The sequence below is a fragment of the Rattus rattus genome, chromosome 6 (genome assembly GCF_011064425.1).
Source record: "Rattus rattus isolate New Zealand chromosome 6, Rrattus_CSIRO_v1, whole genome shotgun sequence".
Taxonomy (NCBI): Eukaryota; Metazoa; Chordata; class Mammalia; order Rodentia; family Muridae; genus Rattus; species Rattus rattus.
Window position 1 is genome coordinate 74,514,825 of NC_046159.1, and position 20,752 is coordinate 74,535,576.

The following is a 20,752-nucleotide window of genomic DNA, read 5'->3' on the forward strand; positions in this document are numbered from 1 at the left end:
TGTTCTTCTTTTCTGTTATTGACTCTGTGTATTGACAGAGTCTATTATTACTAAAATGCATTCCTTGGAGGCAAGGCATATCATTTATGTGTTTAGACTTGAATAGCAATGCCACCATATAACAGTGCTATACCATGAAATCAAGGATGCTGAAATTACAGAGCCAAGCCTGTCAGCACGAACTGTTTAATACAGTCTCCACATGGTCTGCTGCCCTGGAAACCAAACCACACTGAAGCTAGTGAGACAGAAGAATGGAGCTGTATATTCCTGCCCATCCTGCTCCTGGGCTTGTTCCCTCCTAGCTCCTCCACTAGCTGGACACTGAGATGCCTTCCTTAACTGCATTTTAAAGGGGTACTATTCTTTGTCTACATTTTATAATCCATTCTTTATTTTCCATGGCTCATTTGCTCCCAGATTGGGGGTCACACTCTCTTCCTAAAAATTTCACCCTTGGTTTAGGGTTACTCATGCTTTTGCTTGCTGGCTAACATTTCTCCTGGAATTCCTGCTTGTTCTGATCAAGGGCTTCATAAAAGCCTTGTTCAGTTCATGAATACAACTGTGCCCTTCCTGAAGACTGACACAGATATTTAAATAAAGAGCATGATCCTGCTAGAGTTAAATAAACACGGAACCAGGTACCATACGCCTGCTGTCAAACTCATTTTATATGGGCTCCTCTGGCTGGCTAAAACACACAGACCTTTGCACCTGGATTTATCCACACCTAACAACTTTTGTCCTGAGAACTCAGGGCCTTCATTGTCTAATTTTTAACCCCCCTAGGACACTAGTCACAACTGGTCACATACTAACATTCTTTTTGGACAAACCTCTTCCAACACATGTGTGTGAAAAACACATTCTAAAGCAAAAGTAGAAAAACATCTGTTTTCGGAGTTTCACCTCCAACACCTTAAGCCAGCTGTGCCAACAAAAATAAATAAATAAATAAAAATAAAAATAAAAAATAAAGAAACAAAACAAAACAAAAAAACCCCAAACAAAACAAAACACCAACCATCCACAGTTCACGGGGACTGGACCTAAATGAAACACAGGCTCTGATATTTACAGATATTGTTGATTTGGATGGGTGTGGTGGTGTACGGCTTTAATCCTAGCACTTTCATGCCAGGCAGGCAATCTCTGAGCTCTAAGGCCCGTTTGGTCTACAAAGTATTTCCAGACCCGCCCGGACTACATAATAAGGCAGTGTGTCAAAACAAAACAAAAACCACAAACAAAAACGAACATCTTTAGCAGCCTTCATTTTCACGCTCAACACAAATGTGCAGTGTCGCAGGTCCAATCTGGAGACTGAAATCAGTGGCTAAACACAGCGCCTAAGAGGGCTGGGACCGCGAGAGCACAGTAACTCTGGAGGCGTACCCAGTCCAGCCTTCAGCCGCCCCTCTCCCCTTGCACCCTGCGGCTTCTAACCCCGCCCCTCCCGAGACCCCGCCCAGATGCCGACGTCAGTTGTTATGTCTTGACTGGGGCCGCAGCTGCAGCGGGTCCAGTGCTCCGGGGGCGACGACCGCGGCCTGAGGAGGCGGCAGGGACGGTGGCCGCGGTTGGCGCGGCGCATCCGCACAGGGCTAGTCCCCGCGCAGCTACGCAACTGACAGGAAGCCTCCCTGGAGAGCCGCGTCGGGGCCTAGTGTTATTTGCTTTTTGCTTTTTCTCCCTTCACGATTGTCGTCTCGCGCTCTTCCTCAGCGGGAGCCGCCGCGACGCCCCCTCGCGGGCCGCCCGCCTGAGAGGCGCCGCCCGCGGGAACCTGGAGCCGCCGCCGGGCCTGGGCGGCCGCCCGGGCCTGAAGCCTGGGCGTTCGGCGCGGCGCTGCGACGACCGCTCCAACCCGCGCTGGGCGCGCCGGGCCCCAGGCCTGGCCCAGCCGAGCACCGCGCCTTCCGGACTGGGGCCACGCAGTCCGGCGCCAACCGCCCTCCGCTGGCCCGCAGTCTATCGGAGCTGCCTCCGGGGTCACCCCTGGTGGGCTCTTGCCCCTTCCAGCTTTCTGTGGTTCGATGGGTGGGGTGCTTTTGAACGTACCCTCTTCTCCCTTTCTCAGCTCTTGACCGCCAGGCCAGAGCCGGCGCCCTCAGCCGCACGCACGCAGCGATCCACCTGCCTCCCCGCGGGGATGGCCCGCCGGTGACCGCCACCGCCGCGCGCCCTCACTGCCCTCGCTGCCCTCGCCGCACTCGCCCAGGCTGCGCTCCGTCGCCCCGCACTCGACCCCCTCTTCTTGTCCACGGCGTCCCGGCTCCCGGCGACGCCAAGAGGGCGAAGATGTGGCTGAAGCTGTTTTTCTTGCTCCTGTATTTCCTGATCCTGTTCGTCCTGGCCAGGTTTTTTGAGGCCATTGTGTGGTACGAGACTGGCATCTTTGCTACTCAGCTGGTGGATCCAGTGGCATTGAGCTTCAAGAAGCTGAAGACCATTCTGGAGTGTCGAGGGCTGGGCTACTCCGGACTACCTGAGAAGAAAGATGTACGGGAGCTGGTGGAGAAGTCAGGCAAGTGCTGAGCTCCCGGAGGGAGGTCGCCTCCAATGTCCTGGCTCTTCCCCAGCTCTTAGAATGAGGCAGCTCCCGGAATGGTTAAGCAGACTGCTCCAGGGAGTTGCCCAGGTCGTCTTTGTCCATTCTAAATGAATATGTAAATCTTGGTTTTGAAAAGGAAACTGTTGGAGTATTTGGTGTGTTCCAAGGTCTCTTTGGAAATGACAGTTTGAAAGTGTAGCTTTAAAAAGAAAATCATTAAATCGAACCATTTGTCCCAGAATTCAGGAAATTGATTATAGGAGAAGGAAAAAAAAACTCCAAAACAGCCTGTAAATTGCAGCTTCTGCCTCCATAGTGAAAACAAGCTGCCGGGAGGGTAAAACATCATTAAGATAATAACAAAAGGCACGTGGACCTAAGATTTATGCGTAAATTATGCATTTAATTACAGATAAGGTGTACACTGCGCAATATTTGCTTTTTATACTTTAAATTTAGTGAACATTTTGTGTGATTCTCGTCCTTGTTTGGAGTTCATATTTTCTTGCAGTATTACAATTTTTACTTTTGAATCTTGAATGTATACCTTTCTTGTCATGTGTCACAGGCATCCCTGCGTCACTTAATGGGTTGTGGAAGAGACTTGAAATAGTGCTGAAAGAATATTTATGTAGCCATTGATTTGTGATAGAATTAGGAGGGGAAATACAGTTAACTTGAACGTGTCTCGTGTTTAGACAGTCCTCCTGAAAGGAATGTAACTTGAGAAAGGCGTTGTGAGTTGATGTAGGAAGCATTTGATGAAACTGATGACTGTCTGGTTTTGTCCTTTCAAGTATGTCATCAGCGGGGCCTTGTACAAGATCTTTTTTTTCCTGAGGTATTGCTATCTAGACAAATAGTGTGATAGGCAAGATTACAACATAAAGCAGTCTAACACTTGTGTAGTCACCAGTGGGGGAAAAGGAAGGAATGCTTGCGTAAGGGATACACTTTTCAATTGTGTATTATTGTTGCTCTTGATTGCTACTGGTTTATGCTGCCATTGGTTGTTGGGGGAGGGAAGTGGCTTAGCTATCTCATACAGTTATTTGATCACACAGTTTTTTTCCCTTTGAGCTTTATGTTAGATATTTTGCTGCCGTTTGAGCCTAAAATTGTTGGAATGTACAAGGAATCTATACATAGTCTAAAGAATATACAACCAACGTACGATTCAGATCCCATATTTTACAGCATAACAAAAAGCAATCTTGGTTTGACAACTTAACTGTAAAACCTAAATGTTTGTTGTAGATGGTTTTGCTGTTTAGAATGGAACTGGAATACCACTATGTAATATTTAAGGCAAAGGTTAGATAGTATGACTTGAATGGTTTGGTTTTTTTATATCTCATTATATATGATCCAAGTTTACCTGGTACACTTGTGTATAAATATGGGGATTTGTTGTTCTGATAGGTAACACTCTATCTCTCCCATTCACATAAAAACCTTGTGGCCATTTTAAGCAGGCTGATGGCAAATTCTGTGAACCCTCTTCTAAATCTTGTGAGTCACAGCACATAAACCAAGCTTTGAGAAACATGTGAAGCCTGCACAGGCTTTATGTAAAATTAAATGATTACTAGTTTGAGGGGATTTTTTTTGACTGGTGTAATTTAGTAATTTACTAACAAGCTATATGATGCCCCCCCATTAGAATATATGCTCTACTATAAGAGATGAATTATTGTCTTTTTTTCATCTTTTGCTGATGTATGAATCTTGTATTTAGGAGCTATTCTATTTTGTAGAATGAAAATATAATAGTGTTCTTATTCATGATATAAAATGGAATTAATCATTGAAGTTGGGATTTTTGAAACCTTAACAGGGTTTTTATTTCTTCCTTCAGGTGACTTGATGGAAGGTGAACTCTATTCTGCTCTCAAGGAGGAAGAGGCATCTGAGTCTGTTTCTAGTACCAATTTCAGTGGTGAAATGCATTTCTATGAGCTTGTAGAAGACACAAAAGATGGCATCTGGCTGGTTCAGGTAGAAAGGATGACAATACTTAATGAACCTTATTTATACCAAAATAGTATTTACCACTGAGTACCTCTTCTGTTGTTTTTCAAAGCAATGATAATGAAAATTAGGTCAGGAGGTGCAGCTCAGTTGGTAGAGTATGGCCATGTATGAAATCTTGGCTTCAGTCCCTAGCACCACCTATAAACCAGGTTGTGTTACACACCAGAAATCCCAGCATCCGGAGGCAGAAACTAGGACTCAGAGGTTCAGGGTCTTCCTCAGCTGCCTAACGAGTTCAAAGCCAGCCTAGATAGGATACATGAGACAATGTCTTTGAGGAAAAAAAAAAAAAGTAAAAAGTAAAGAGTGGAAAAGGAAAGATTTGGGGGGGAGTTGTCTTGAGAATCAGCAGACAGAAATGTCTAGAAACACACATTTTTCTTTTATTTAGCAGTGTACACTTGTTTTGTTTTGTTTTGTTTGGTTTGGTTTGGTTCTTTTTTTTTCGGAGCTGGGGTTGTTTTGTTTTTTAACTCTAGCTCTGAGTTTATTAAGTTTATTACGCCACACAGGTTTAGTATGCAAGGGAAGAACACTAAAGTAAAAGTAAAAAGTCTGCATTAGTGAAGCAGCCAGCCTTGAATGGCAGCTGTGCCAACCGCCATAGAAACAACTCAGCAAAGTAGCTATACTGCGGGACTTAGGAAACATGCTTTTCTTTTCCTTTTTTCCTTCCTTATGGTGATTAGATAGTTTTTATGATATCAAAACTGTGAGATTTAATTAGTATATTAGGAATTTCAAGCTGTAAAGGGCCTTAAAAATTATCTTTAATGATTTTCATGGTATGAATTTTGGTAAGTGGATACACAGCATTAATGTAACCATGTGTATTGGAATAATTCGGAATTGGAATATTGAGCATGTAATGTCATCCTAAATATTACTGAAAAGGCAAGGTTTAATTTTTAAAATCTATTCACTTGCAGTAACATAACAAGTAAGCTTGAAGTCTGAATATGGCCAAAGTTAAGAATGTAGAGTGTGGCTGGCTGAAACTCAGAAGTCATGTCAGACTGTTTCTGAAGCACTAAGATAGAGGGAGGTTGTTGAAGCCCCTGGGCCTGCTCAGCAGTATTGCACTAGGGTCAGATCCCAGGTCCTCTGGTTTGTTTTCTTCCTTCAGACGGACTTCTGTGTAGTCATTGACAATGCATACATCCATCCTCCCATTTTTTTTCAGTGCTTTTGACATTCCACTTTGCTGTTGACCAGTTTTGACTTAGGGTTTGAAAATTAAAATAAAAGCTTCATATTACTTTCTGAGAACAAAGGCTACAAGATTTGTTTTTAAAATAAATTTTAGAAACCTTAATTGGAAGGAAGCCTGAGTTTTGTCATTGGCTGGCAGTATAATTGGGAATAGGTAGGTTTTCTCTTGTTTCTGGACTCAAACGCATGTGCATTTAAAGAGGATGGAATGATGCTGTCATCTACTGTGCTGGAAGAGTGAGCTTCCGTGATTCTGTGGAAATTTCATTGAATACCCTGGTCTTCCCTTTTTAGTTCCATTCCTACTGTATTTGACTTTTTACCCTTTATAATCAGCAAAGGTAGAACCTGAGAGGGTTTAGTCTGTACAAATTCTAGTTTATTTCTGTTTTTGTTTATTGAGAAATAAGCTATAAGGGTTGAGAATATAACTCAGTGGTAGAACGTTTGCCTGGTATGCATGGAGCCCTGGATGTGATTTCAGTCATTTGTTTAAAGCTTTATAAAATTATTATTTTTTTTTTTTTTTTTTGGTTTTTTTTCGAGCTGGGGACCGAATTCAGGGCCTTGCGCTTCCTAGGCAAGCGCTCTACCACTGAGCTAAATCCCCAACCCTAAAATTATTATTCTATTTCTTGCCCCCAACACTTACTTTTAATCTGGCCAAGAAATATTTATTGGTTTTGATAATTTTAGGTATATTGACAAGATAGAATTGAATGGTCAGTCCCATTGCTGTGGTTTTATGGTCTAAATGCTTATCGCTCACATGATTTGATTTTCTGAAGTGGATGGTGGAGAAGGCATTAGGCATGGCTAAAATGCAGAAGATGTCAAAGGCCTGGGAACTGCTTGGAAATAAAGGATCCTACTTGTAAATGCTAGGTAAATCTGATTGACTAGTTAGCAATATATGCTTCACTTTTAAGTTATCTTTTTTTAAAAAGATTTATTTTTATTATGTATACAGGTGTTTTGCCTTATGTGTGTCATTGTACTGTGTGCTCGCCTGGTGCCCACAGAAGCCAGAAGAGGGTGTCAGATCTCCTAGAACTAGACTAACAGATGGTTGTTAACTGCCATGTGGGTGCTCAGAATCAAAAGTAGGTCCTCTGCAAGACTCTTAACCCCTGAGCCATCTTTCCAGCCCTAGTTACCTATCCTCTTGATGTCTCACTAAAGATATGTATGAACTAAATCTCTTAATATGTGATAAAATTAACCCATTTATTTAGTATAAATGACCGTGCCAGAGCTATGACCAGGCAGCTTACATTCCAGTTGTGAGAATCAGACATCAAATAAATTAATATTGAATATAATGCCAATAAGTTGGAAGTTCTGAGAAAAAAGAAGTGGACTAAAGAGATAGAATAATGAGGAACTTTTTTACAAGGTGGCTATTGAACAAAGTAATAAGCAATGATGTAAATGTAGCTTTTAGTCTCTTCATTATTTTCTCCCAAAGTATTTTAAAAGTCATGTATTAACAGTTGAAAAACACTTCCTAAGGAAAACAGAATGTATATAGGGAACAGTACAGTAGGGCACTCTTTGTTTTTCCAGTAATGTGCAATGCCACTGATTTCCAGTGTCCAGCTTGTGTTCTTTGTGACCAGTTACTTAGATCTGTCAAATGGCTAGTCTGGTCTGCAAGGCCAGTGTCTGTTTGGATAGTTGAGAGAAGTAAGCCTGAGACCCTGCTGTTGGAACTAGGAGCTAACCTAAGCAGCTGAACTTAACAGCCAGGCACCTCTCTTAAGTTATAACTTCATAGTTATATTTGGGTTTTGTTTGTTTAGTTAGTTTTTAAAACTATACTTAAAATTTTAAAAATATTTGCTAGAAACAGAAGGGAAGTGTTCTCTTGGTTGTTTGTCACTCCTTAGCCAGACTATATTAGTCTGTCTCTCAAGAATACAGTTCTGTACAGTTTGACTGCTGGGTCTCTTCTTCTATTTTGTTTTCTGTTGTTTGTTTTTAGGCAGGGTCACTGAGTAGTCCAGGCTCATTACCTTCTTCCTGCTCATCTTTCTGACTGCTGAGAGCAGGTGTCAGCCATCGTGACACTCTTATGTATTTTGAAAGAAGCTAGCTAGTTTGTTTGCTCTTTTCTGTTTTTTAAAGTGCCTATGAGGAGTATTTTCACACACTGTACTGCATAGATTTCGGCCATTTCTGTCTTCAGCTTGTCAAACTTGATTCCATGTGTTTCCTGTATACTTGAGCATGTGTGATGAATAGAACTATAGGAGTTATTTTTCCTATTGCTATGGCAAAGGAAAGGTTCATTTTGGCTTCCTGTTTGGAGGGGAGATAATGCATCAGTCATGTAGGTGGCTAGTACATCTCATCCATGTCAGAAAATAGAGAAAGATGAATGCAGGTATTCATTCCACTTACCTTCTTTTAAAAAAAATCATCATCATCCTTCTATGTGTGCATGGATGATGTATGTGGAAGGGATATGCCCACTGTGGTACATGTGTGACAGCCAAAAGACAACCTTGTAGATTGTCCACCTTCATGTGGATTTGGGGGATCAAACTCAGGTCAGGAGGCCTGTCAGACAAGTGTTATCCTACCAAGCTATCTCATCCCCTCTGCCTTCCCAAAGTTTTAAAAATTACATCTATTTTTTTTTGTGGTGAGAAGTACTTGTGGAGAACAGAGGACAGCTTGTAGGAGTTGGTTCTCTCCACTAACCATTGCAAGAACTAATTTTTATTTTTAAAAGTAGCAAAATCCATGACACCTTTATGAATAATATACACTATGTATTTCACACAGAACCAAGTCCTTCCTTTGTGATACAATTGTAACACAGAGACAATTTTGTTCTTCCTCCCTAACTTAAGCTCCTGCCATTAGCCATTCATTTCCCAATTTTGTGGCTCTTTGACTCTGCCACCACCCAGTCTCCTTGGCACCCATAGTCGAGGATTATTTTGCTTTCAAAAGATTTCTGGTTAGAGGAGCAAAGCTTTTGAAGTGGAAAAATTGCATAAAGTATAGCTTTTTCTTTTGTATTTGTCCTCTAACATTTTTTCTTTATTTCTTTTGACTTTTGTCATAATTTTAAAAGAGATATAGCTGTTCATTCCCTACTAGCTGTGCCATTTATTGGGATTAAAGTCACTGGAGTTGCACAGCACCGAAAAACACTTTATGACTTAAAGTACTGGAAAGCTTTGGTCACTGTTTACTGAAGTATTCTGTTAATGCAGTTCCTGTTTGGCTGGAAGCATTAACAGCTGATTTTAAACTTGTTTATTTGCTCTTAAAAGGTTTGTTTAGGGAAAATCTAATTATTTATCCCTTTAATGGGCTACTACAGAGCAAAATATACAGCAAGCCACTGTGTTTTATGTTGGTAGAAATGTTTAGAATTTACCCATAAAGTAAGCCAGTGAGAGTAGTACACTTGATTTTAGTCAGAAATTAGAAACAATAACAAGGTGAATACTTACAGTTAGTTAATTAGAATGTTATTCAGTTTCAGCTTTGTCTATCACTGATCCTCAATTTTGATGACTTTACACAGAAGATATCTATCTATCTATATCTATATATATATATATTTAATTTGTAAAACTGTATCCCTGTTAAACTACTGAGGAATGTAAAAATGTCAGCTCTCTTATTCAAAGGAATCGCAACATGTAACTGTGACTCCTCTGTGGGGGTAACAAGGATGCACTAAATGTTCTGAAGAAATACACCTCTCTTCTTAAAAAAACAGGCAAAAGTATATTTGCAAATATATTAGCTATCTTTTATATAAAGGAGACCGAGACAGTTAGTATGCAGTTGCATAGCAAGATGCCATTTATACTGTCTGTTAGAAAACATACAGGATGACAGGTTGTTGGGAAGGAACTTTTGGTTATAATAGAAATTGTTTTAGAAACTCTTTATAAAAAGACGTAGAAGTTGGGTGGTTGTGGTTTTGGTGGCTGTCTTTAGTCCCACCACTCTGGAGGCAGAGCCGTGCAGATCTCTGTGAGTTTGAGGCTAGATTGGTCTACAGGACCAATTCCAGGACAGCCAAGGCTAAATAGAGAAATCCTGTCTCAAAAACCAGAAGTGGGGATTGTGTAGAACAAATTGTAAAAAGCTTGAAAAAGTTTAGTTCAGCTCAAATGTTTAATTAGCAGCACCCAGATCATCTAGACACAACAATGAACTGAAAGATTGCCCTACATTTAGCCTGTGATGCCAGATCTCTTTCAGGCTTGAAATTCACCTGTACTTTGATTCAGATTTTTTTTCTTGTATTTGAAAACATTCTCTGTAGAGAATTTCTGAGAAGTATCTCTTCTCATGTAGTAGACCAGCAGTGTGGATTCACTCCAGATGGTTTTTTTTGTTTTGTTTTTTTTGATGAGCTGGGGACCGAACCCAGGGCCTTGCGCTTCCTAGGCAACGCTACCACTGGGCTAAATCCCCAACCCGGATTCACCCAGATGACACTTTGTAGGACATAAGCTGTAGAGCAGAGCATTCCTGCTAATGTGACACAGTTTAATAGGCTAAGAAGATTTTGTTTTGCCATTAACTGAGCCAGATGAGCTAATTGTGAAAACACTACCATTTTTATAGTGACCGTTTAATTCAACCTCCTTCAAAGTTAATGTATGTAAAACCTTTAGTTGACTAATCACATAGGATTTTAACAAAACAGTTTCTAATTGTGTAGCAATAGTGACAGAATCATAAAATGATTTCATTAAATGCTTAGATGACTTCTCATTTTTGTACAGCTCTCTCAGTGGGGAATCCTTAAACTCTTCCAGAACAGATGCTAGAACAGATTGCTGAGTAAATAAGGCCCCAGGGTTAAAATTGTCATGTAGCTCCTCAGCCTCTCTCACAATTCTCCTCACTCACTCCTGCTGTCCCTGCCAGAACCAGGGTGTGCCTGGGAACAGCCCTCTCTTATTCCCCTTCGCATTCCTAACACAGAAATGCTTGTCATGCATCTGCAAGGTACTTGCACAATCAGCAATTAGGTCTTCACTCAAAGATGCCCTGCGACTTAGGGCTGTGTGCACGTTGACAGTGGCAATGTCTTAGCTCCTTGAGGCATTGTCATTGCCAACACAGGCCTAAAATATTTGGGTTGTTTTACAGCTTTAGTCAAGAAATGGAAGAAATGTTGGGAAAGAGAGTTATTTTTAAAGAGAGAGAAAGGAAGAGACAGAGAAAGAGGAGACTGCAAAGAACAGAGAGTATAGTATTTAATTACACAGAGACTGATTTGAGAAGTCTGAAGGTTATGTTCAGGTACCTTTGACCCCATGATCAAGAGAAGTACTAATGACTCTTGAGAAGTAACAGAAAGGAAAAGAACACTTATTTTGCCGCTGGGTATATAACTGAGTGGTGGAGCATTAGCCTAGTATGCTCTTAGTGTCCTATGTTCCACTTCCTGAACCACCATTACCTCCACTAAAGACAGAGAGACAGAGACAGAGAGAGAAGGACAGAAGGAAAAGGGACCAAGAATTAGGAAACAGACCATACTTAACTGCCCTGATTCTCCAGGTAAACCTTTAAAATATACTTTTAGACAAGAAAAAGGGCTAAGTAGCATCTTGGGTAATGTGATCAGCATGACCTCCCTAAAAAGCTTATATTTTAACCGTGTCCTCAGTCCTCTGAGAATGCAAATGTGAATCCATGTCTCCCTCAATAAGACCATGTATTTTCATTAAAAGTATTGTCAAAACCATTTACTTAGTTCTCTAATTCGTGTACAAGTATTGAGTATTCAGTGTATGTTACAGTGTGTTACATGTACATGTATGTCTCCATACGTGTTAGAACAACAATATCCATGATGTATTATAGGAGTTGCTTGAGTAACTTCATTTTCCAGGACCATGTGCCCTCAGCCTGTGATGCTCCTGACATTTGTTAGACTTCCGAGGAAAAGGGCCACAGCTGAGGTCGCTGTCCTACCCCTTGCTTCTCACAGCGAGTTCACTGCTCGCACTCAGTTTATACACACGCCTGGAACTTTACTTCCTGAGGCTTTTCAATTATGAAATAGTTCTTCCTGCCAGAAAGATTAGAGGCCCCCGGGTATTGTCTTTGTAATTTCAAATTGAATAATGTCAGTAAAGATGGCATTTATGAAGACAGCTTAGGTCTGTATATGCTGGACTTAAAGTAGAGGGCATCATGAAAACTTTAGACATTTTTTGGTTTTCCATTAAATTGTATTTTATTATGTTTACATTTTTTAGAGTTATACTATTATCTTCAGTGAAACTCTGCTTCCATTAAGTCAGGAAGACTGGTGATAAAGAGAAGAGATATTTAACTACTACTGTCATAAACAGAGAAGTTAACAACATTTTGAAAGTCAAATTTTTTCCTTTCTTTAAAATATAATCTGCTCCTCTAAGACCTAACTGTGTATGAGGGCTGTTTTGTACACTTGAAATATAAGTTTAAGGTTGCCAAGTTCATTGTGGCTGCTCCTGTTCCTAGAGTCTTTCTAATTAACAATAAGTCAGATATTTTCCTGAACGCACACCAGTATACAAAGCATGCAAAAAAATCATGTTCCCCCTGATTTGCATTACTCATTAAAATGGTTTGTGTCAGTGTTTCTCAATCTGCAGTCTCATAAAAGATATCCTACATACCAGATATTTATATTGTGATTTATAACAGTCACAAATTATAGTTATGGCATAACAACAGAATAATTTTATGGTTGGGGTTAAGAACATGAGGCCCTATATTAAAGGGTCACAGTGTTAGCAAGGGTGAGCACTACTGATCTGTGTATTTCAAATGTCATTTCCTTTCCCAGTTTCCCATCCATAAGCCCCTATCCTCTCCTTCCTCCCCCTTCTTCTATGAGGGTGTTCCCCCTCCAAACCACCCCCTTTCTTTGGATTTTTAAAAAATTATTTTCAAAGAGAAATTGGCTTCAGGGCCTTTTTCTGATTGTGTAATGTAATTACAGAAAATAGGTACGTAGTAGAGAATATGGCTAGATTTTTCAAAGGCTTTTGGCTCCTATTCTGAGTTACTGATAGAGCATGGAGTTTAACGTACTGTACTTGGGTTTCTTTTCTAGCTGGACAGATGTAACTTCTGTAGGAATAGTAATGAGGGCCAGTAAGGTGCAGGTAAAGGTGCGTGCTGTACAAGCTTGCAGTCTCACATTCAAGCCTCAGTGCCCAGAGAGCAGAAGGAGAGAACTGACTGTCATGAGTTCCCTCAGATCTCCACAAGGATGCTGTAACACTCATACACATATGCATGAATTTAATTAATAATGACAAATTAAAATATAAAAAGAAGTGCAGTAGTAATGAGATGATTCAGTTGAACTAGAACTGGAAGCAGAATGTCATTAACAAAAAGAGTATTCTATAGATAGGAATGATTGGGTTTAGGTAATTAAAGTTTCACTTTTTCCTCAACTCTCTCTCTTGGGAAATAGGTCATAGCAAATGACAGAAGTCCTTTGGTGGGTAAAATCCACTGGGAGAAAATGGTAAAAAAAGTGTCAAGATTTGGAATACGGACAGGCACTTTCAACTGTTCCAGTGATCCCAGGTAAGTGGATTAAGAAATTCTGAGTTTGAACCCTGACCAGAATCTACAAGAAGCCTGCCTGAACTGAAAACTAATTATTTGTTTAGTGTACTGCTGGTTACCCAGATGTTTGTAGCTGACTTTCTCAGAGACCCCTTAAAACTGTCTGTAGTCCTTTGTTTCAGTTTTCTTTTCCAGATGGCTGTGGATGACATCACTGTTCTCATCTGTAGCTCAGACTGGCTTTATAACCTTCCCTTAGTCAAGGGCCTGGATTGCAGGCCTACATAACCACTTTCATACTTCTGACCTTCAGTTTGCATGTCCGTTAGTCACTCTCCATCTGCTCCACAACTACCCCTAGGTATGCCCTTCTCTCTAATATCAAAGTCAGATTCATCCTTGTATTTAATCAGACATACCCTTCCTATCTTTTCTACCCTTCACTATTTTGTTTTTCTTCATTTTTTTAGATGTGGTGGTTTGGTTTGTCTTTGACTTCAGTATTCAGTGTATTATTACATTAATTCTGGTCTTGTTACTTAATTTTTAGTTAAGTTTAGATTACATACATATGTGTGTGTAAAGGAGTATATATGCACGTCTGAGCACAGGTGCCATTGAAGTTCAGAAGATGGTGTAGGATCCTTGGATCTGGAGTCATAGGTAGCTGTGAGCCTCCCAGTGTGGACACATTTAAAAAAAAAATCAATATTTTTATATAGCCAAATGAACTGACGAAAGAGCTGGATAAAATGGTATATATCTGTATTCCAGTGGGAGGCTGAATGGGAAGATCTCAAATCCTAAGCCACCCTATATAGTGAAACAGTTGCGCAAAACAAACCCTGAGAAATGTTTTCTTGATAGTATCATTGAATTTATTCTGACCTTTAAAATGTTCTTTTTTAATTGGCAGTAAAAGACTTTATGTTGGTACATGGTAATATAAAATTCTTAAAAACATGATTTAATTTGACAGTTATAACAAGAAATTTTCTTTTGGGTAGTCCCAAGTTCTTTAGAATGACAGAACTTAAAAAATACCAGTTCTGAACTGAACAGAAAACATAAAAGGAGGAAATGAGAGCATTAAGAGCTTGCCTGTTTTACAAAGTAAGATTTTGTGTCATAAAGATGTCATTATTTATGACACAAAACAGAAGTCAGTGTAGTTATAAGAGAGAAGATAAAAAGAATGACCAAGAGTAGAGATGTGGGACTGGGGAGATGTTTCAGCAATTAAAAACATTTTCTGATCTTGTAGAGAACCTGGGTTTGGTTCCCAACAGCAGGAGATCTGACATACTCTGTTCTGAGACCTGCAAACAAGCATACACACTACACATAAATACAAATTATAATGAGTAGAATGTGTCACCACAAGTTTCTTGAAATTAAGCCATTTAAACTCTGTAGATAAAATGGGAAGGGTCTACAGGCATTTTACCCACTGTTTGTTTTTGGCAAGGGTAAAAACAGGATTCATACCATTGAATTATTGTTCTTTGTATAACTCTATTGTTAAGGAACAGAAATACTTAATTTTTAAGGTATGTCTCTTTTCAAACCATTTCATGTTAATGAAATATGTGCTGTTAAGGGACTGAATCAACACACTAAAAAGTTAAGAGTCAGGAGCTATGATTCAAAGTCACTAAGATGCTCCCCAGTGTCCTCAACAACCTGTTCTTTAAAAGACAACATACCATCTTCATTTATCTTAAATTATACCGCAGTATTCCTGCGATAAATTAGTCATGCTGCCATTATAAAACATATGCCACATAACTTGACTTTCCTCTCTGGATCATATGAATGTGTAACATACTCATCTAACCCCAATAAAATATGAAATGTGCTTAGTAAATCAAATGTAGCATCCCTTAGATCAGTATTCTGAAGCAACATAAGAAAACAAGTGCTATGCATTTTCAAGTCTATAACAAAGCATAGCTACCTGGTAGATATTTTTATTCTTTATCAATATAAATTTTATATACCAAAAAATTCTACATGGCAGGTTTTAGGAAGAATTTTTTTAAAAAAGGAAAATGTCTTCAGTTATCATCTATCCATAAGTAACGGGAAGTAATGTGATAGCTGTTTTAGTTTTTGGTATTTCTTATCACCTGGTTTTTCGGAGGGGACAAATGTCATATCAAGAACTCGCTGGATACCAAAGGACCTCGTGCATAACTGTAATCAGGTGGTGATTGTAATTATGCTCATCATCACTCCCCTGGTAAATGGATTGGCCTGAAACTTTGTATACTTTCTGTCTGTGTTTCCTAAGTGTTAAGGCCTTTTTCACGGTATTCATTACAGAGAAAAGAAAGTTAACTGTAACTTGAAGTAGCTGCCTTTGGATTGGCTTATTTATGTAAAGATTACTGTTTAGTAGTTAGTGCCTATTGCCTTGTGCTAGGCCTTGTGGGAGTAGCTAGTTGAGAAGTGGTAAGGTAGGTGCCTATTGAGGACTCTGAACTACCTCAGGGACTCCGCATGTATGAGCATTCATCTTCCTCTGTTTCTCCCTAATTTCTAACCATCTTTTAAGGCCTAGTTCTTTTCCAACCCTTTCTTGAGCTATTTACCTGCTCAAATTCCTAGTAATATCTCTTCTTTGATCTTACTTTGATACTGGTTTCTCATCCATAACAGCATTTTTTAATTCTGTATGAGCAAAAATTACTTGCCATTATCTTAGTATGGATCTTAGTATGTAACACAGTTGCACATAGGAGGTGCTAAAGTATTTTCTGACTCTTTGGCTTAGAAATGCTTTAGGTATGCCTTATACAATTTTTTTTTTCTTAAACACAGAAATTCAAAGCAGACTATAGTAAGCTTGCTTATTCTGGCACACTTGCCAGAAGTATTGGCTTCTCTTTGGTTATTGGAGATTATCTGGTCTCAAAGAAGAGGGTCTGAAGGGTACCTTTCAGGCCCTAAAGAAAATTGTTAGCATGTAAGTTGTTCAACAGCCTCACTGTTCATTCAGTTTACTCTCTTACAGGTACTGCAGAAGGAGAGGCTGGGTACGTTCCACTCTCATCATGTCTGTCCCACAAACAAGCACATCTAAAGGGAAAGTCATGCTTAAAGAGTACAGTGGGCGCAAGATTGAAGTAGAACACATTTTTAAATGGATAACTGCCCATGCAGCTTCTCGGATCAAAACTATATATAATGTTGAGCATTTGAAAGAAGAATGGAATAAAAGTGATCAGTACTGGGTAAAAATATACCTATTTGCAAACCTTGACCAACCACCAGCTTTCTTCTCTGCATTAAGTATAAAATTTACTGGAAGAGTTGAGTTTATTTTTGTTAATGTGGAAAATTGGAACAACAAGAGTTATATGACAGATATTGGTATTTATAACATGCCATCATACATACTTAGAACTCCTGAAGGAATTTACAGATATGGAAACCACACAGGTGAATTTATATCCCTTCAGGCCATGGATTCATTTTTACGCTCATTACAACCTGAAGTAAATGATCTGTTTGTTTTGAGTTTGGTTCTAGTTAATCTTATGGCTTGGATGGACTTATTTATTACACAAGGAGCAACCATCAAGCGATTTGTGGTTCTCATAAGCACTTTAGGGACATACAATTCCCTATTAATTATTTCTTGGCTACCTGTGTTGGGCTTTCTACAGCTCCCTTACTTAGATAGCTTTTATGAATATAGTTTAAGATTGCTGCGATACTCTAATACAACCACACTGGCTTCGTGGGTAAGGGCAGACTGGATGTTTTACTCTTCACACCCAGCCCTGTTTCTCAGTACATACCTTGGACATGGTTTGCTAATTGATTACTTTGAGAAGAAGAGACGGCGCAGCAACAATGATGAAGTTAATGCAAATAATTTAGAGTGGTTATCAAGTCTGTGGGACTGGTACACCAGCTACCTCTTCCACCCGATTGCTTCTTTTCAGAACTTTCCTGTAGACTCTGATTGGGATGAAGACCCTGACTTATTCTTGGAGCGGTTAGCTTTCCCTGACCTTTGGCTTCACCCTCTGATACCAACTGATTATATTAAAAACTTACCAATGTGGCGGTTTAAATGTCTTGGGGCTCAGTCTGAAGAAGAAATGTCGGAGAGTTCTCAAGATACTGAAAATGACTCAGATAGTGACAACACGGACACTTTTAGTAGTAGTAAGGATGTATTTGAAGATAAACAAAATGTTCACAGTTCTCCAGGAAGAACAAGTCGCTGCGATACTGAGGCTTGTTCATGTGCCAATAAATGTTGTCAGACCAGCCCATGTGAAAGGAAGAGGAGGTCATATGGGTCACATAATACTAAGGAAGATATGGAGCCGGACTGGCTAACTTGGCCTGCTGGTACGCTGCACTGTACTGAATGTGTTGTTTGCCTTGAGAATTTTGAGAATGGATGTTTGCTAATGGGGTTGCCTTGTGGTCATGTGTTTCACCAGAATTGCATTGTTATGTGGTTGGCTGGGGGCCGACACTGTTGCCCTGTTTGCCGTTGGCCTTCATATAAGAAAAAGCAGCCATATGCACAACAACAGCCGTTGTCAAATGATGTTCCATCTTAACCGTGTGCAATTGTCCTTAATAAGCTTTGAGTATCTTACAGCTTGCCTTTTTAATGTTAGTCACAATGTTTTTGTGGTTTGAAGTTTAGTTTAATGTTAGTGCAGTGACAGGAAATACACATTATGCTGATGTTGATGACAGAATTTATTTGGATGCCTTGTGTGTCAATTGAATGCATACTAAACTGTAAAAAAATTATTTACAGCATTGAAAATTCAGAAGTTAATGGGTTTTTTGTAAGCACAAAAGAAGTATGGTAGAAATTTATCTTAGCAAGACTTTATGAGGCAGGATCAAATCCTAGTGGGCCTGAGCTGATTTCTTACCCTAAATGTTTTTTCCCTTTTTACAATCTTTGTCCAGCACCTCTTGGTTAAATAATGTATGCTCTGAGACATGAAATTAAAACAGATCTATAAAATAAATTATTTTAAAAGCAGAAGGTTGTAGGTTTTCTGATCTTAAGCTGTGATAAGGTAACTGGTTTTTGTAGGTGTTTTGCTGGATTGCTAATTTCACGGGTCATTGCACCATGATTTTGAGGTGGAGGGAAGGATAGGAATCCTAGTGCTGACACTGGCTCTGAGTAGTGGTAGTTGACCTCACAGCCTGATAGCTTGGATAGGAAAGGATTTTATAGGGGCTTTGAAAAATTAGTATTTAGCATATTCATCTAAGTAAAAACAACTATAATTTATTGTCATACAAGGACTACCTTGTATGTTTAACTGACTTTTTTATTTTGAAAATTTTCAGTGCTACAGGAAAGCTGAGAATATAGCTAGTAGAGTAAATATCTATTTCTCTTTCGTGCACCATATTTGTATTTTATTACATTTACTTTAGCACCTTTTTATTACAATTTTAATATTTCTTCTTTTTCCCTCTCAGTCTATTGAAAGTAAACTTGAAACATGATGCTTTACCCATAAACAGTCACTACACCACATTTTCTATGAATGAGAGCTTTCTCTTACATAGTCAACACCTAATCATACCCTTGAAATTTAATATTGATTCAGTAATACCTAATACATGCTCCTTGTTTCCTAAATGTCTTCATATCTTTGTCTGTCTGTGTTTCATTCTTACTGTGAATATAGAGAAGACTCATCTGTTGGATTCAGTCTTCTTTTCTTCCATCCTGTCCTCTAGAGAAACTGCTCTGTGTGTGTGTGTGTGTGTGTGTGTGTGTGTGTGTGTGTGAGAGAAAGAGAGAGAGAGAGAGAGAGAGAGAGAGAGAGAGAGTTTCTATTTTTCTTCCATGTTTTGCATATCACTGGACTCAGTATTATTATTGTTGTTGTTGTTGTTGTTATTATTTCTGTGTATTAAAACTTCAGGTGCTAGAGGGACTGCTCATTGGTTAAGAGCACTGGCTGTTCTTATGGGGACCTAGGTTTGATTCCTAGCTTCTATGTGATAGCTAACCAGCTAATTTGTAACTATAGTTTCAGGAGACCTAACACATTCTTAACCTCTTCAGGCAGTGGATGCTCATGGTACACAGGCAAAATACCCATAGAATAAATTATACATACATACATACATACATACATACATACATACATACATCTATCTCAAAGCACCCATAAAACATTAAATTTTTAAAATGCTTATTTTTGGTGCTCAATGTCATATTTAGCTAGTACCTCTCTATACCACCCTTGTATCTTGTTACTAATGTCTGTTAATCCTGAAGCACTCGTTTGCTTTTGACCCAGCTTTCTTGTCATCCATTTCTTCAAAGTACCCAAGTTTCATGATGGTGGTGAACTGCACTCCAAAATGGAAATGGGAAATAAATTATTTCCAGAGTACTAACAGTTTTTTCTTGCATGATAAATTGTGCCTTACTTTCAAATACTAGTAGAAAATAGGTGCTTTTTTTACTTTGTGTGGGATTATGTCATAATAAATCCATCATAAATTGAAAGTTTCACAAGTAAAAAATGCATTTACAAGTCTAAAGTACCAATGTAGTTCATTGTAGAAAAATGTCAGTTGTTTCCCCTCAAGGTCCTCTGACTGGCAGTTCCAGCTTGATACCCCTATCCAGAATACTATACTTTTCTATACTGGGAAGTGATCAGAATTTCAACTAACTGCCTCTAAAGAGACAGACTTCTTTCTCATCATCCTAAACATTCAAAGATCATCAAACATCAGTAGAATGCTCGTCTAGATAGAATTCATGAAGTCCTAAATTGGTCCCCAGCACCATATGAACCGGCATGGTGGTACACACCAATAGTCCCACTCAGAGGCGGAGGATCAAGGGTCCAGTTCGTCCTCAGCTACATAAAGAGTTCAAGACCAGCCTGAGAGAAGACATGAGACCTCATCTTAAATAGGAAACCACCTAATAGAAAGGACTAGCAGCTATGGAATTATATCTCATAAGTTTGAGAACTTCAAATAGCAGCGGTCAGTGCTGCATATGCCTCTGAACAAAAGCTGAAATCCTTTCCCTGTAGATGGGGGTCCTAGGATTTCTCACCTCCCTTTAGTTTATGCTTTCAGCAGATGGTTCTCAAATCTACCTGTTCTTCAAGGGCTCTTCCCACAGCATCGGTTTAATACACAGCTATCTACTAGACAGCTCTGTTTGCTTGAAGTACTTAGAATTGAACTGAGGTCTTCTGGGGCAAGCTAGGCAAGCACTCTCCCATCTCAGCCTTTGCTTTTTGTGGGGAAGGATCTCATATAGCATGGGATGGCCTTGAATTCATAGTCATCCTGAGTTCAATTCTACTACGCCCTGGCTCTGGGTTCTTTTAATTAACTACAGTGCTCAGT

At 39.5% G+C, this 20,752-nt stretch overlaps 1 protein-coding gene across 2 annotated transcripts; it reads left to right on the forward strand.

Moving 5' to 3' along the window:
• The first annotated feature begins 1,279 nt into the window (after positions 1-1,279).
• On the forward strand, positions 1,280-18,392 carry Rnf103 (ring finger protein 103). Of its 2 annotated transcripts, none has more exons than XM_032906348.1 (4): positions 1,280-2,530; positions 4,416-4,555; positions 13,269-13,384; positions 16,368-18,392. In XM_032906348.1, the coding sequence occupies exons 1-4, from the start codon at positions 2,305-2,307 to the stop codon at positions 17,950-17,952; spliced, it is 2,067 nt and encodes a 688-aa protein (XP_032762239.1). In that variant the 5' UTR covers positions 1,280-2,304; the 3' UTR covers positions 17,953-18,392. The 2 variants fall into 2 exon arrangements, with proteins under 2 accessions (XP_032762239.1, XP_032762240.1); XM_032906349.1 differs by having other exon boundaries at positions 16,383-18,392.
• The last annotated feature ends 2,360 nt before the right edge of the window (positions 18,393-20,752 follow it).

Coding starts and splice junctions, on each gene's coding strand:
- Rnf103 (XM_032906348.1), top strand. CDS start 2,305: ATGTGGCTGAAGCTGTTTTTCTTGCTCCTGTATTTCCTGATCCTGTTC. Junction 2,531..4,415: donor GGAGCTGGTGGAGAAGTCAG/GCAAGTGCTGAG, acceptor TTCTTCCTTCAG/GTGACTTGATGGAAGGTGAA. Junction 4,556..13,268: donor ATGGCATCTGGCTGGTTCAG/GTAGAAAGGATG, acceptor CTTGGGAAATAG/GTCATAGCAAATGACAGAAG.